Source organism: Galeopterus variegatus, unplaced genomic scaffold (genome assembly GCF_000696425.1).
Source record: "Galeopterus variegatus unplaced genomic scaffold, G_variegatus-3.0.2 Scaffold3253, whole genome shotgun sequence".
NCBI classification, from domain to species: Eukaryota; Metazoa; Chordata; class Mammalia; order Dermoptera; family Cynocephalidae; genus Galeopterus; species Galeopterus variegatus.
This window is the reverse complement of record NW_007729364.1, coordinates 69,118-83,233: the sequence shown is the minus strand read 5'-3', so window position 1 is coordinate 83,233 and position 14,116 is coordinate 69,118. Positions and strand designations below refer to the sequence as shown.

Here is a 14,116-nt window from a genome sequence, read left to right as displayed (position 1 = left end):
CGCGCGACCAAAGAACAGCCCCGCCTCCAGATTCTCTGTTCTAGGACCTCCGTGACTGTTAACGAAAGATGCCAATCACAAGCAGCCTTAGCCAGATCACTGACAGCTCAGTAAAAAGAAAATGAGGTTGAGGGCAGAAAAGAAACGAACACAGCAACCTCCAATGCACTAAGAAAACTCCGTATACATATGCACGTAGGATCCCCTGCATGGAAACAGCAGGTGTCTCCGACTACCCGGAGGACGCAGAGCACTCCAAACAGGAACTTTAAAGGGATTGAAATCTGTTGCCTGTTCCACTAGGAATATTGTTTGCAAGGCACAAGGTGTCTTTTGGTAGTGAGCACCCTCTGCGCATGCGCAGGTCCATTCGGGAATTACTGCCCAGCAGCCGACTAAGTTGCATTCCTTGAATCTTCGCAGAAAAGACAATTCTTTAATCAGAGTTAGTAATGTGGACAGTACACAATCGAGAGAGTTTGGGGCTTCTTTCTTTCCCTGTGATGATTGCCATGGTCTGTTGTGCACACAGGTGAGCTGCTGTTGTTGAATCTCTCTCTCTTTTTTTCTTGGTGTTTTTCTTTTTACATGCCTGCTGTTGGATCATGTATATTGCTATTTGAGTGTAGGTGTGCCTGTATCTTTTTATGTCTGCTCGCAGTTGTGCTCATTTTGAATTCGGTCCCTACTTCTTCCCTCCAGCGCCAATGAACCCAGCAACATGTCATACGTGAAAGAGACAGTGGACAGATTGCTCAAAGGATATGACATTCGCTTGCGACCGGACTTTGGAGGTAATGCTTCATCTTTTTCAACCTGTAACCCATCCCTAGTTCTCGGTTCTTTTCTGTCAAAGATAAATATTAAAAAAAAAAAAAAAAAAAAAAAAAAAAATTTTTTTTTTTTTTTTTTTTTAAATTTTTTTTTTTAAAAAAAAAAATAAAAAAAAAAAAAAAAAAAAAAAAAGCATGTCATTTTCGTAAACGTGCACTACGCCCTGGACACACGCACACAGGCACACACACACCACACACACACACACCCCGGACTTCCAGTCTCAGGTGGATGAGTCTCCAGGCTGAGCCGACCCTTCCCCGGCCCGACACACCCTCTGCATAGTCACTGCATCACGCGTGTGCTCACACCTGTTTTCCCAGGCTGTCCCCTGCAAGGTGGGGGGGGGGGGGGGGGGGGGGGGGGAGGAGGAGGGAGGAATCCCGTTCAGACTGTAGTAAGGGCTAGCAAGCCCCCCAGCCCTCCTCAGACCGCTGCCACTCAGAGCATATGTCCTTAATATAGTCCCACCTCCCCGGCAGGGCCCCCCGTGGACGTCGGGATGCGGATCGATGTCGCCAGCATAGACATGGTCTCCGAAGTGAACATGGTGAGTGGCCTCCCGACGGGCTCGGCGGTCCGGCTTACGCAGATGCGAAATGGACCGGTCCCCGTGCCCTCTGTGTTTCATTGGCGGTCACCTCGCCCCCATCCCCGAGAGTCCCACTCCGCGCGCGCTCCCAATTCGAGCACACACACCCGGTCACCCCTGCTTTGTATTTTGGACACACACGGACTACTGCGGTGTTCCGGAGGAAACCTGCTCGGCACTATTTTGGGAAGGACGGGTGGCTGTTGCGCCGGCTGATCGGCTGGGGCGGAGTCTGAGGATTACTTTAGCCGGGTTTCCCTGCGTGTTCAGATGAGGAGGGCACCATCTGCCGGCCGCCGGGCGGCCTGCACTAGGGTCCCCGACGGGTGATCCGCAGCAGCCACCTCGTCAGGCGCGGCCCCTGCAGCTCCCGCAGACCTAGAGCCCAGGCGCACGAAGTACCCGCCACCAAGTGCACAGTCGGGGTGTCAGAGTGTCCCCTCTCTCCTTCAGGCTGTAGCACATCGTGTGGCAGGAGCAACAGGCTGAGACAACAGTCTGTGTTTGCTAATACGGAAAGTGCCCAAGCCTGCTTCTGGGGAGGCTTGTATTGTTCCTGTGTGGGGGTTGATGAATTTGACTTGCTGCATTTTGCAAATTTAGGTTGAAACAAGATGGTTCGAGTTATGTTTCTTCGCTTTACTCTAGAAACCTAAGCACGCCCAGAAAGCCTGATGATTGCAGGGGCCGTGGAAGGCAGGGAAGGCGATAGTAACATAGCACAATCCTTCTATTTCAAAGGGGTCAACATTCTCTTATGTCCTTTTTCTCCCTCTTTTCGGAAGCTGTTGGAAAATGGATTGATATCATACCTGTCACCTTCTCTGTTCGCTGTTTCCAACCACTGTGGGTAGCAGTTTTCTAGTTGTTAGAGTTTCTATCTGTTGCTTCTTGTAAGACAGGGAGAAAAGCCTGTTGCTTTTCTAGAATCAACCACCTAGGGAACAGCTAGATCTACATGAGCAAAATGCCATTTTTATTCCACTTGTGAAAAAGTATTATGGCAGCAGAAATTTAGACATCCTGAATAATTTAAAGACTAAATCCTTTTGGGATTTAATCACTCTATAGCTGTAAAGGCGATTGAATTGTCTTTCATTTTGTTCCTACTGTGGTGTTTAAATATGCTAAGGTTTAAGAAAATTTCTTTTCTTTTTCTTTTTATTTAGGCTATGTGAGGGAAGAAATAAAAAATGTTTATAGCCTATTGAGTAGGATTAGAAAAAAATTGAGACTATTAGGTTTCTGAATTTTATAGTCCTAACTACCTCTGCTTTAAATAGCTTATTTAAAATACTATTTTAAAATGTCTCTGATTGTTGTACTGGAAAAAAATCTAATATTTGAAACAATGCACAATGAATATTTTCTGACTTGGCAAGATTTTTAACAAGACTGACTTATATTCTGTTTATATACATGTTAATACCACAAAGCAACCCAAAACATACTATTTACAAACACCCTGGAGAATGAAATAACAGGTGGACGTATATAAATTGTGCCCAATCCATGCAAATGCAACTGGATAAGTTAGACAATGAATTAATTTAATAAGTTGTATCATGTAGATAAATGATATTTTCCTTTTCAGTCATTTATTTTGGCACCTTGTAAACGTCTACACAGATAATTTATAAAATAGGAGAAGATTCAGAAAGCTCAAAAGGCAAAGGCTGCCTTTGCCAGTGGTCTGCCTTGCTGTATAGGGTACCATGCTCTTCAGAATTTTAAAAAATATATAATTCTGTTAACTATATTTACATAAAACTTTTAAGCTTTTTTTTAATTAACTGAATTGAATAGGGAAATTGCTGTTAACCAAAACAACCACCAAAACAAAAAATTCTGTATAATCAGTGTTCAACTGAATTCATACGTAAGTTCAGAAAAAAGGATTGTGTGTAATTGCAATACCACTGGAAATGTCCTCCTCATGATTAAATAATACAATCCGTTTACTCACAGCACCATGGGTGTAAATGAACTTAATTTTTAAAAAATATTCACCCAACAGATAAACCTTTGAAAAATATATTCTACTAAAATATCTGTTACCTTTCCACAATGATGTTGGAGAAATGTTGGGAAAATAGAAGCCACTGAAAGTTGAAAAATAGTAAACTTTGATTTCCTGATTTTTCTTTGTTTCTTGTTTCAATGAGAAGTACTAAAAAGACCCAAGGTTTATTTTACCTTCTTTCATCTACAACAAAGCATTGAGTAAATAGACTGGAAATAACTTCAAGAAAAAATTGAAATAAAGAGGAATTTTTTTTAGGATTGAGGGCTCTGTATGAATACAACCTGGATGGTTAGTTCCCCAGGGGTAACAGAATTGTCTATAATATGCTTTGATTTTAGATAATGTAAGTAGAGCTGAAAGTCTATAGGAAATAAGATTCATCGCTTTTTATATTAAGCATGTTTCAGTACCCTGATAGGAATAACATTTGAGGTTATTTAATAGGAAGTTTTCACCAATATTAACAAAATGTAAGAATGGATAAGAATATAATAAAAATCGTTTTTAGGAAAATGCAAGTTAAACCCATTACTAATATAATTCTCCATTTTATATTTTTATTTGTTACCACTATTAGCCATTCCTTGGCTGGAAAAATTACATGAAAACTATGCATTAAATTAGTGGGTTTGAGAACTAGGTTCTGTTCATTTCTGTTCTTTTCCTGTGCTACCCAAGTAAAATAAAATTTCAGACTGGTTTATAGCATTGTCTGTTTTAAAGACTATCAAGAGTATTTTCTGATTCATGTACTTTAGGATATAAAATGTTTTTCCTAAATTAAGAAAATAAAAAGGAGGCTTTATAGTCAAGAATCTCTGCAATCAAGAATCCTTAGTTCTGATCAGTAAATGCAAAAGCTCTGAAGAATAATTCTGATAGAAAAATATTTATATGGAGAGCAAGGCTTTTCTATTCAGGCAATAATATATTGATTAAATTAGAAAGGATTTTTCTTCTGGCATCATGGGATATGGTGCATGTGATTGCAGATACATTGTTGTTATTTTCTAAACAGTCATCTTAAAATATACTGTGATTTTTATTTATTGTAAATTAAACCCTTCGAAACTTCTCTTAACAGTTTCTGCCAAACCAACACACGCACACACACACAGGATTGACTCAAGATGAACAGGAGGCAGTTGGAGCAAAAGGAGACAAGAGCTCCCAGAATTGTCCCTCAAGTAACCACTAACATCTGCTACTATAAGCCCAGTAAAACATACGCAGAAGTAGACAAGTTTTCTCTTTGAGTAGTTGTTTGGGAAATTATGATATTAACTACCTGCAAACAAGTAGTTGAACTTTGTACTTGAGATTCTAATGACTAGCTGTTTCTTCCTGTTCTAGAAGGCAGATCCTGATCATCAAGTAGGAGTTCCAACCACACAACTCTCTGTCCCTGATCTAAAGACAGGGTGGTTCAGCTGGCCACCCCCAGAAGACTTTATATCCATTGAGTCAACTCAAAGTGGGATTCAGTCCAAGCCATTCCCAATAAAAGATAGCTATCATGTATTCATTACTCCTTCCTCCCTTCATGCATGGTTGAGTAAAGCAGTGAATGCTCTTATAGGCATTATGATTAACAACAAGAATGGCAAAACTGCAATGAACCGATTTTATAAATGATGCCTTAAAAAACCCAATTTTAATTTACCAAATATACACTTAAATTCTGCTGTTGTTGTTATTTTAATATTTGATTTTGGAGGTTTCTGGTACACATTGCAGTTATGTCTGATCACCATCACCATGGTGACTCAAAACAGTAATGACTTGTCAAAATCCTGCTCCCCCACATCCATTTCTCAGTGCTTCTCAATCTTTACTGCATACCCAAGCCACTCTGGGATCTTGTTAAAATGCAAATTCTGAATCACAGGTCTGGGGTGTGGCCTGACAGTCTCCTTTTCCCCCAGCCAATGTTGATTGCTGGTGTGTGGACAGCACTTTCAGAATCAAGGTTGTACATTATTCCAAGATCTAGCTTTCTTAAGAAATGAACATTTAAAAAAAATTTTTTTTAGGAATGGTATTATTTCAAGGTTTTAAATTAAGTTAATTTCCTGCTAAACAAGTAGCTGTGCTTAAAAGGGTAAATTAGGTCAATAATTGGTGATAAGCAACAGGACAAAGACAAGAGCAGCCTTTCTAACTTTGTCAATACTTACGAATCAGCCAATCTTAAATTATGGCCATGAAAATATTACCAGGCACAGTAACTCCAACAATACTATCCTGATACTCTACAGAGAACACTAATGACTTTTCTTTTTTAGAATAGAGAACACTGCAAACTGTCTGCCCCCCCCACCCCCACCCCCCAATGAGGAGTTAGCAATAGCTTTGGAAAATGGCCTAAACATATTCTTGCTGCTGTCAGTAAATTCTCTGGGGTTATTGTAGAATTTCCTTTGCAAACAGGTTAGTATTATTTAAAGGGAGGAACAGATATCAGTAGTTAAGTAAAGGTATAAATACATTTTTCTCTTATGTGAGTAATCACCCAGGTCTTTCTTTTAGGTGCTGGGTTACAATATTATACCATCTGGAGAGGCTGAGAGAGGAAAATCTTTCCGCCTTTCTGTTTGGAGATAACAAAAAGATATTTTTATACCTTAAGCCATATTAAAGCAAGCCTATCTACATTTTAAAAAGTTTGAGTTTACATTTGAAAGCCTGTGATTTTAGGATTACAGGACCAGACTGAGAATTAAAGTGTATAATTGAATGAAAATAAATAGTAACATTTATTGAACACTTCCCATGTGTGAGGTATGGTTATCAAGTGCTTTATATTAATAGCTTATTTAATCCTTGATTTAAGGCTATGCAATTCTTAGCCCCTATTGCAGATTGAAGAACTGAGGCTGAGAGAGGGAGAAACTTAGGTTGAAAGAGATAATATAACGTACTCAGAAGTTACAGAGCTAGTGAATGGCAGAGACAGGATTTGAAACCAGGCAACCTGTTTCCAGGGTCGAGGTTCTAACTGTCAGGCTAGTAAAAAAATTAAATGTTCCCAGTATTTACCTTTGGGAATTTGAGTGAGTAATTTGACCTCTCTAGGCCTTATGTTTCTCCTCTATAAAATGAATGTAAATTATATGATTGCCAAACCCCTTTTCAGTTCAAGTATTCTATAATAAAAAGTTACATTTTTAATTATTTTAGACTGTCAAAATCAAGAATCTTCCTATCCTCTTGTCTCCCTATTAAATTCTGTCTTACTCCATCTTCTTCTCCTGGTAGGTGAGTCAATCAACAACCATTTATTGAGTTCCTACTGAGTGCAAACTATAGCAGTCTCATGGGGACTTTGCAGTAAGAATTGCATGCAGTCTAGGGCCTCTTGAATTGTCATTTTAACCAGTCATGGCATTATTATTCAAGTTTTTCTTCCTTAACCACACTTGCAAAGAAAGCAACAAGAAACATTGGATCAATGGTCTTCAAAATGAGACTTGACTGATGCCTGGTTTATATTGTATTGAACATTGGGGCCAAGACCAAATTAGAAGTATTTCTTTCTAGTGCTGTCCATTGTATTCAAACTGGAAACATTGCTGCAGTGCTACCAAGCTAATACATTTTCAACACTTGACGTGAAACAAAAGAAAATAGTTATTTTTCAAGATATAGGTATCCCAAAGGATTTATCCACCTGCTTAAAATCCTTCCATCAGTTAGCTAAGAAGTGAACGGTAAAACTAGGGTGTTTGTCTCAGCTGAATAGCACTTAGTATAAATTCTGTAAGTTTTTGAATGAAAAGCATCAGATGTTTGTCTTGGCAGGCCCCCAAATGCTTGATAGCCCCCTCAAAACACACCCAAATGAAATCTTAAATTACCAAAAGAAAAAAATAAATAGTTTCAATGTTTCCAATTGATTTAGGTTTTAGTAAAGGGGCTTAAATGATATAATCATATTTCAGGATAATAGGAAGATGGATTGATATATGCTTATAGTTGACTAAACATTAATACATAGCTCATAAACTGTGACAGCACTGAATCCTGTTTTTCATAATACCAGGATTGACTTTCTGCATTTTAGAATACTTCTGTTTTCAGCAGATCATGCATTTCATGAAGTTCCTTGACTTCTATCTATTGAAAGGGAAGAAAGTTAATAGTAGCATTTAGCAATCTATTGCCTAGCACTTGGCAGATATGCTTAAGAAAGGGTTTACAATTAATTCATATCAGTGGTGATAACTTAGAAAAAAGGCCGGCCACAAGAAAAAAGGTGAAGGATGCATATTTCACCTTTAGTGAGCCCAGTTATCACTTTTTTAGAATCCTCCTAGTCCTTATGGCTACTCCCCACTAAGTGAACTAATGTATCTCCCTTGCCCTTCACATCCTCAATAAAACCTGTGATATTGTGAATTTAAGATTAAAGGGCAGTTTTCCCAGAGCATTTATTCAATTAATCTAGAGAACAGGGGCCGGCCCGGTGGCGCACTGCTACAGTGCGCCACTTGGGAGCGCGGCGGCGCTCCCGCCGAGGGTTCGGATCCCACATACAGACCGGCCGCTCACTGGCTGAGCGAGCTGCGGGCGCAACACCAAGGGTTGCGATTCCGTTGCCGGTCCCAGTCCGGTACGGGTGCGACACTGAGGGTTGCAGTCTGCTGCTGGTCATGAAAAAAGACAAAAAGGAAAAAAAAAAAACATCTAGAGAACAAAAGAGATGTGGTCTCTGTCCCGGTGGAGTTTACAGGTTTTATTTTTTAAAAATTTTATTTAAAATGTATAATATTGGACTGGAGTTTTCTCTTTGAAAGAATTTGAAACATTCACAGTTATCTTGGTCATAGGATATTTATGTTTGACACATACTTACTGAACACTTACTCTTTTATCAGGCCCTGAACTGGGCACTAGAGATGAGTATATGACTAGGACAAGTTTCAGTCAGTGCGAGGACATTATATGCATACATGGTTATTTTAAAACAAGGTGGTAGGTGCTATAATAGAGACATGTACATACAGAATCCCATGTAAGTGCAGAGAAGCAGTTTCCAAAGCATGGTGAAGAGTTAATGCTGAAATGAATCTTAAAGAGTAATTAGTTAGCTGGGCCGGCCCGTGGCTCACTCGGTAGAGTGCGGTGATGATAACACCAAGGCCATGGGTTCGGATCCTATATAGGGATGGCCGGTTTGCTCACTGGCTGAGCGTGGTGCTGACAGCACCAAGCCAAGGGTTGAGATCCCCTTACCGGTCATCTTTTTTAAAAAAAAAAAAGAGTAATTAGTTAGCAATTCTGTATAGGCTGCAGAAGAGAAGGACCTTCCAAGCATAAGGAAGGGCATTTGTGTAGGTAGGTTTTCCAGAAAATGGCATGAAGTGTTCTGGGCACTACAGGTAACTCACTGTGGTAAGAACTTTAAGGGCACAAGGAGAATTGTCAAGAGGTCAGAGACTGAGTACTAAATGCAAGGCGTATGACAACATTTTTGAATGTCCTCACTTGTGTAAAAAGAAGCCTTTCTATAAACATAAACTAAGGTACTTCAAAAAGTTTGTGGAAAAATAAAATTAAAAGAAACAGAAAGAGAAATACCGCGTTCTCACTCATAAGCAGGAGCTGAATCCATAAATAAATAATAAAGAGAGACAGAGAGAGAGAGAGAAAGACTTTCAAGAAACAACGATCACAATAATACATTGAACTTTTAGAAGGAGAGAACAGAACTGTGGTTACTAGAGGTGGAAAATGGGAGGGGTGGAGAAAGGGGGTTACTGAGAAATTGGTGAACAGACACAAAGAATGATTCTGTATCGTGATGACGAATAAGCTAATTATCCCAATCTAACCATCACACATTGATAGTCAACTTTGTAACCCACATACATATATAATAAACTATCTTAAAATAAATAAATTGGGGGAAAAAGATAATACAAATCTTTCCATGAACTTTTTGAAGTACCCTTATATTTGCATATGCACTGATCATTTCTTCAGGAGCACGTAAGAAAGGAGTAAAAGTTATTATCTCATGGAAGTGGAATAAGAGCTAGGAGTGTGTTGTAGAGGAATCCTTACTGTACTTTATATGCCTCTTTGAATTGCTGGTTTAAAAAATCCCATACATGTTCTACACTTTCATTTTAAAAAGAGAGCACAAACACACACACAGAGAAATGATGCTGTAATATGTATGTTAAGGAAATGGTTCCTAGTCCTGAAATGCAGAAAATGTGCTGCCGTGTTTAACAGGCACTATGCTTTACATTTCAGAGAGACCATTCTTATAGCTATGTGTGGGATGAAGTAGAGATGGCTAAAACTGAGGGTAGTGTTCTTAGTTAAGAAGTTGAGAGATGTTTCAAAGTCCAGATGATCAATGCTTGAAGTAGTACAGTGACCTTAGGAATGGAAAGTAAGAAAATGATATTTAAACAAAGGCAGATCAGAGGGATGTAGAGACTGATTGTATATCAGCATAGCGAAGAAAAGAGCCCCGGTGGCTTCCAAGGTTTGATATTGACTGATTGACATATGGGTCACCATCTACCCTAAGGAAAGGAGCATGACACCATCTCCTGCACTGCTAATTGGACATACTTTCAGAATTGGAAAAAAAAAAGAATATGTTAATATGTTGTTATAAGGTAGATTATTGGAGATTGAAACCATCCTGAAACAGAGTAGTTCCCTGGTGAATCTTCTAATTCTGTCCACAAATAAGGCAAGTGCAACAGAGAGAAATCCTGGGGCCCATAAGTGTGGTGCCTGAAATGGGTCAACTAGTGATATTGAGAAAGAAACAGTGCTGGGCAAAGACAGAGAATGGAATGCATTCAACTTTAATTATCCTTAGCAATGTACTTCCTTCCCCAGGAGGACTGAGACCCTGGTAGAATTTAGAATATACTCTTTAAATTCTTCCAGAGAACTGATTTTTGTATTCTGTTTTAGTTGTCTTTTTAAACCATATAGATAGGAAAAAAAGATGTGTGGGGAACCCACTTACACAGCATCTGCTCTCTTCTCCACTGTATCCTTAAAGCGATTCAGAGTCCTTCTGGAACATTGTGTTTCCACGTGAAATCGCATGAAAGCAGTGTGAGTTCTTTCAGAAAGTGTATTTGGTGATGAAATGAGACTGGGTATAACAGACAGTGAAAGTGAGGCCAACAGCATGCCCTGAGAAATGAAGCTTACCTGCCAGGAAATTAAAAAGTGACTCCCAGGAGCTTTGCAGAAGAACAGAAACATTTGAATAGCCTGTTGGGTATGATTTTAAACAAGAATTCAACAGAGCCCTGTCCCCTATGAGATGCTCTCCTGGAAAGAGGAAATCTATTTAAGCAAAGGCTTATTCATAGATTGCATTTTTTAGTTTAGAGAAAGAAGACAGAGAAAGCAGCTAGAGAAATAGATTCAAACAAAAGAGGATTCTTAGGTAATCGTTAGCAATCAGCTGTTCCATCCGTATCTCTACTGAATAAGAGTGTGGTGAGGCCCTTCAGAAACAACGGGAAAAATTAGAGGTTAGATGCCTCGCTCTTGTTGCTGAATGGATTAATCAGGGAAGTTGCAAAGAGTGAATCCCACTTGAATGAGAGGGTTAATTTAGGAGCCTTCCTGAAAGCAGGGGAAGAGATTTGTTGAAAGCTCAGGGTCACTGCCTACTCTAACCCTTCCTGACTCATGGGGAGATTGTTTCTTATGATTTGTTATTTTCAGGAGAATGATACACAATTCTCTAGTCAAGAGAAACAGCTTTGTGGTTTCCATAGAGACAGTGCAATGACGTTCATTGGAAATCCTACCTGTGCCTAGAACATTTTCTCATGTCAGTGGCCATTGTTTTTTCCTCCTACCACCTGCAACTCCTGTCCCACCCCAATGCATCTAGATCTAGTTCAAGACCCAGAGGAAATCACATTTCTACTACAGAGAGTTTATTTTTCTGCAGCCATACTAGAGAGAATTACGCTGGAGAAAGAATATCTGGGGTATATAAGAAAATCAAGACTTCTAAAAGACAAAATACCCAATACAATTCAAGAATCATTTGTATAAGGTTCTAATTAACCTTCCCTTTTCTTCCCCCCTAGTTATGTAAACTTCGGGAAGTTTAGGATTATATTCTTTACATTCTCTATATGGCTCCTAGCATATTATAGGGGCTTGGTAACATTTATTTGAATGATAAAAGCATTCTTAGTCATAAAAATTGTTAGTAATAAAATTTCCATTTTTTAATTCAGAAATTTATTGTTTCTCCATTAAGTCTACTTTACACCTTCATCTGTAATTTTCTTTTATCTTGACCATGAATCATGAGGCGTTTCCATAGAAACAGTTTCATCACATAGCACAGCCAGTTTCACAGACACGGAATCACTCTATGACAAATATCAATGCATATACATATATATATAACTTTTCTTCCTCTTTAAAAAATAATCACTGCTTTTTATTTTTCAAATGTCATCTTGCTGGCACCTGGACTATCAATATTTCTAGACATACATTTAAAAATTGTTAAGAATAACTTGATTGATGGCTACAAAGTGAATGGCATTTTAAAAGAAGGAAAATCAAACACAAAAGGTAACATACGGAAAGGGGTTCCTCAGCCAGTCTGGAGAGGTTTTTAAATTTTAAGGGCATTATTAAATATGAAAATGTAAAGTAAAATACTTCTAACCCAGAAATATATATAATATCTATCTATAGCTATCTAGTCATTTTTGTTATAATTTTATCCTTGCTGCTATATGTTATATTTGCTTTAACATGTCAGCTTTTGCTTGAAACCTCCACATACATACAGTCATTTTTTTGTAACCAGTAATGTGGTAAAACAACTACCACACTAAATGGTGATGAAAGATTCTTACCAGTGAACTGACATCTCCACTTCTTCATCCCTCTGCCCCCCCGCCCCACAAATTTAGTACATCCCGAAGAAATAATTGTCAGAAAGAAAAATCCTAGTTTGAACCAACTGCCAAGTTGAGGCTGATGAGAGAGAGAAAGAAGATTCACTACAAAGGTTAATGTTGGTAAAGTGAAAACTTCTGGCTGAATGTGGCAAGAACTGATCTTTAGAAGTTTTGAAGTTGAAAATGAGGAGAGGAGACAGGATGAAAAATTTGGAGAGTAGAATGGATTCACAAAACTGGAAAAGCGGATTCAGTCCTTGGTGGTTTATTGGTGCATATCTCTTATGCCTACATAAACACTACTTTGGGAAACACCCACACAAACTGTGTGGTCATGAAGTTTAAAGGTGATTTCATAACCTGGTTCTCTAAAATTATGAAAAAGAATTATTTCAGGATACAGGATGGCATCTGTCCTTATTGTGTTCAAAATCACTGTCATCAACCATAAACATGACTTGATGAATTATGTTTTTGCATAGTCACTGTCCCGCTTTTCCACATTTTAAAGATTTGTCTCTTTGGGTTTGCAAAATGGACAGTGACATGTGAACCAAAACTCAAAGCAATTGTTTTTATTCTTTTTCAATACATTTATCCTATTCAATCTCATTGAGTGGAGCTTAGTGTTGGAAACAAAATATGGCACTGTGTTGGTACAGTAAGTAGAGAGAACCTACAGAAGGTGATTTCAGACTAAAAAGTCACTAGCTTGAAATGTCATCATTAGAACTTGATATCTTCAGCCTGAACTTCTGCTGAAATGCAAATAACTCTGGGAGAGGCAAAAATAGTGTTGGTTTTTAATTCCTGTGTTTATACCAGAGTGTGAATGAATGGTTGAAAGAGAAAAGGTTTGCTATGGGACAGAGATTTGAAAAGAGTATGAGGAGAGAGGGGAAGCTGGAGTTTTTTCATTCTTTGTCCCAGAACCAGCATTTCCTGCATTTGGGAGCTGATATGAACCAGCTTGCAAAAATGGCTGGGGCATGCTGGGACAGCATTTGTGTTGCCTACACTCATCCTTGCACTTGAAAATCATTTTGCTTGATCTGTCAGTGATGCCCAATATTTTGTAGCCCAAGATGTGAAATTTACAAATTCACCGCTGTTCTTTGGTTGTGTAACATCCATGTCAACTGGGCAAGGTGACAATAATGTTTTGTAGTTTAATACTTAATAAATCTCATAGTTAAAATCATTGTCCAGTAGGCAGTACACAACAGTGATTTTTTAAGTTTAGACATTCTCTACATGGTGTATATAATTTTGGTTTATCCCCTGAAGTACCTTCCTCTTGAGTGTGTTTCTATCAAGTTATATTTGAATTGATGATGTTGTATCCTAATTTATACTCTCAAGTATAAATCTCATGACTTAATTCCTTTTATTCTCAGTTCCACATAAATGGAAATAATGATTCCTGCTCTACCTATTTCAGGAAGCTGTTAGCGTCAAAAGAGATGTGTCATATATAAATATATGCTCAGGTATATGTTATATATAAACTGTAAAATTCTATAAATGTTAAGTGCTAGTTATTTTTATTATTTCACTATTACCTTCCGGGCTTGTGAAGAATTTCTCCCTCTTTAATGCCACAACATCAGGGGTAACATTAATTCACATGCACAATCAAATGTGATAATATCTTTGCTTGATATTGGAATTTTCATTATGCAGTTGAAATTTACAGTACTTCTAGTTTGCTGAGAACTGACAGAAAAAAATGGAAAGATTTCC

The 14,116-nt window shown here is 38.4% G+C and overlaps 1 protein-coding gene across 1 annotated transcript in view; it reads left to right on the top strand.

Annotated features, from left to right (window-relative positions):
• Nucleotides 1–189: 189 nt before the first annotated feature.
• Nucleotides 190–14,116, top strand: part of LOC103600151 (gamma-aminobutyric acid receptor subunit beta-1-like) — a 34,762-nt gene continuing 20,835 nt past the window's right edge. The window contains exons 1-3 of the mRNA XM_008584388.1: nucleotides 190–532; nucleotides 703–794; nucleotides 1,317–1,384. Coding sequence (XP_008582610.1) covers nucleotides 453–532; nucleotides 703–794; nucleotides 1,317–1,384 — 240 coding nt within the window. The 5' untranslated portion in view covers nucleotides 190–452. The remainder of the gene's footprint in view (nucleotides 533–702; nucleotides 795–1,316; nucleotides 1,385–14,116) is intronic.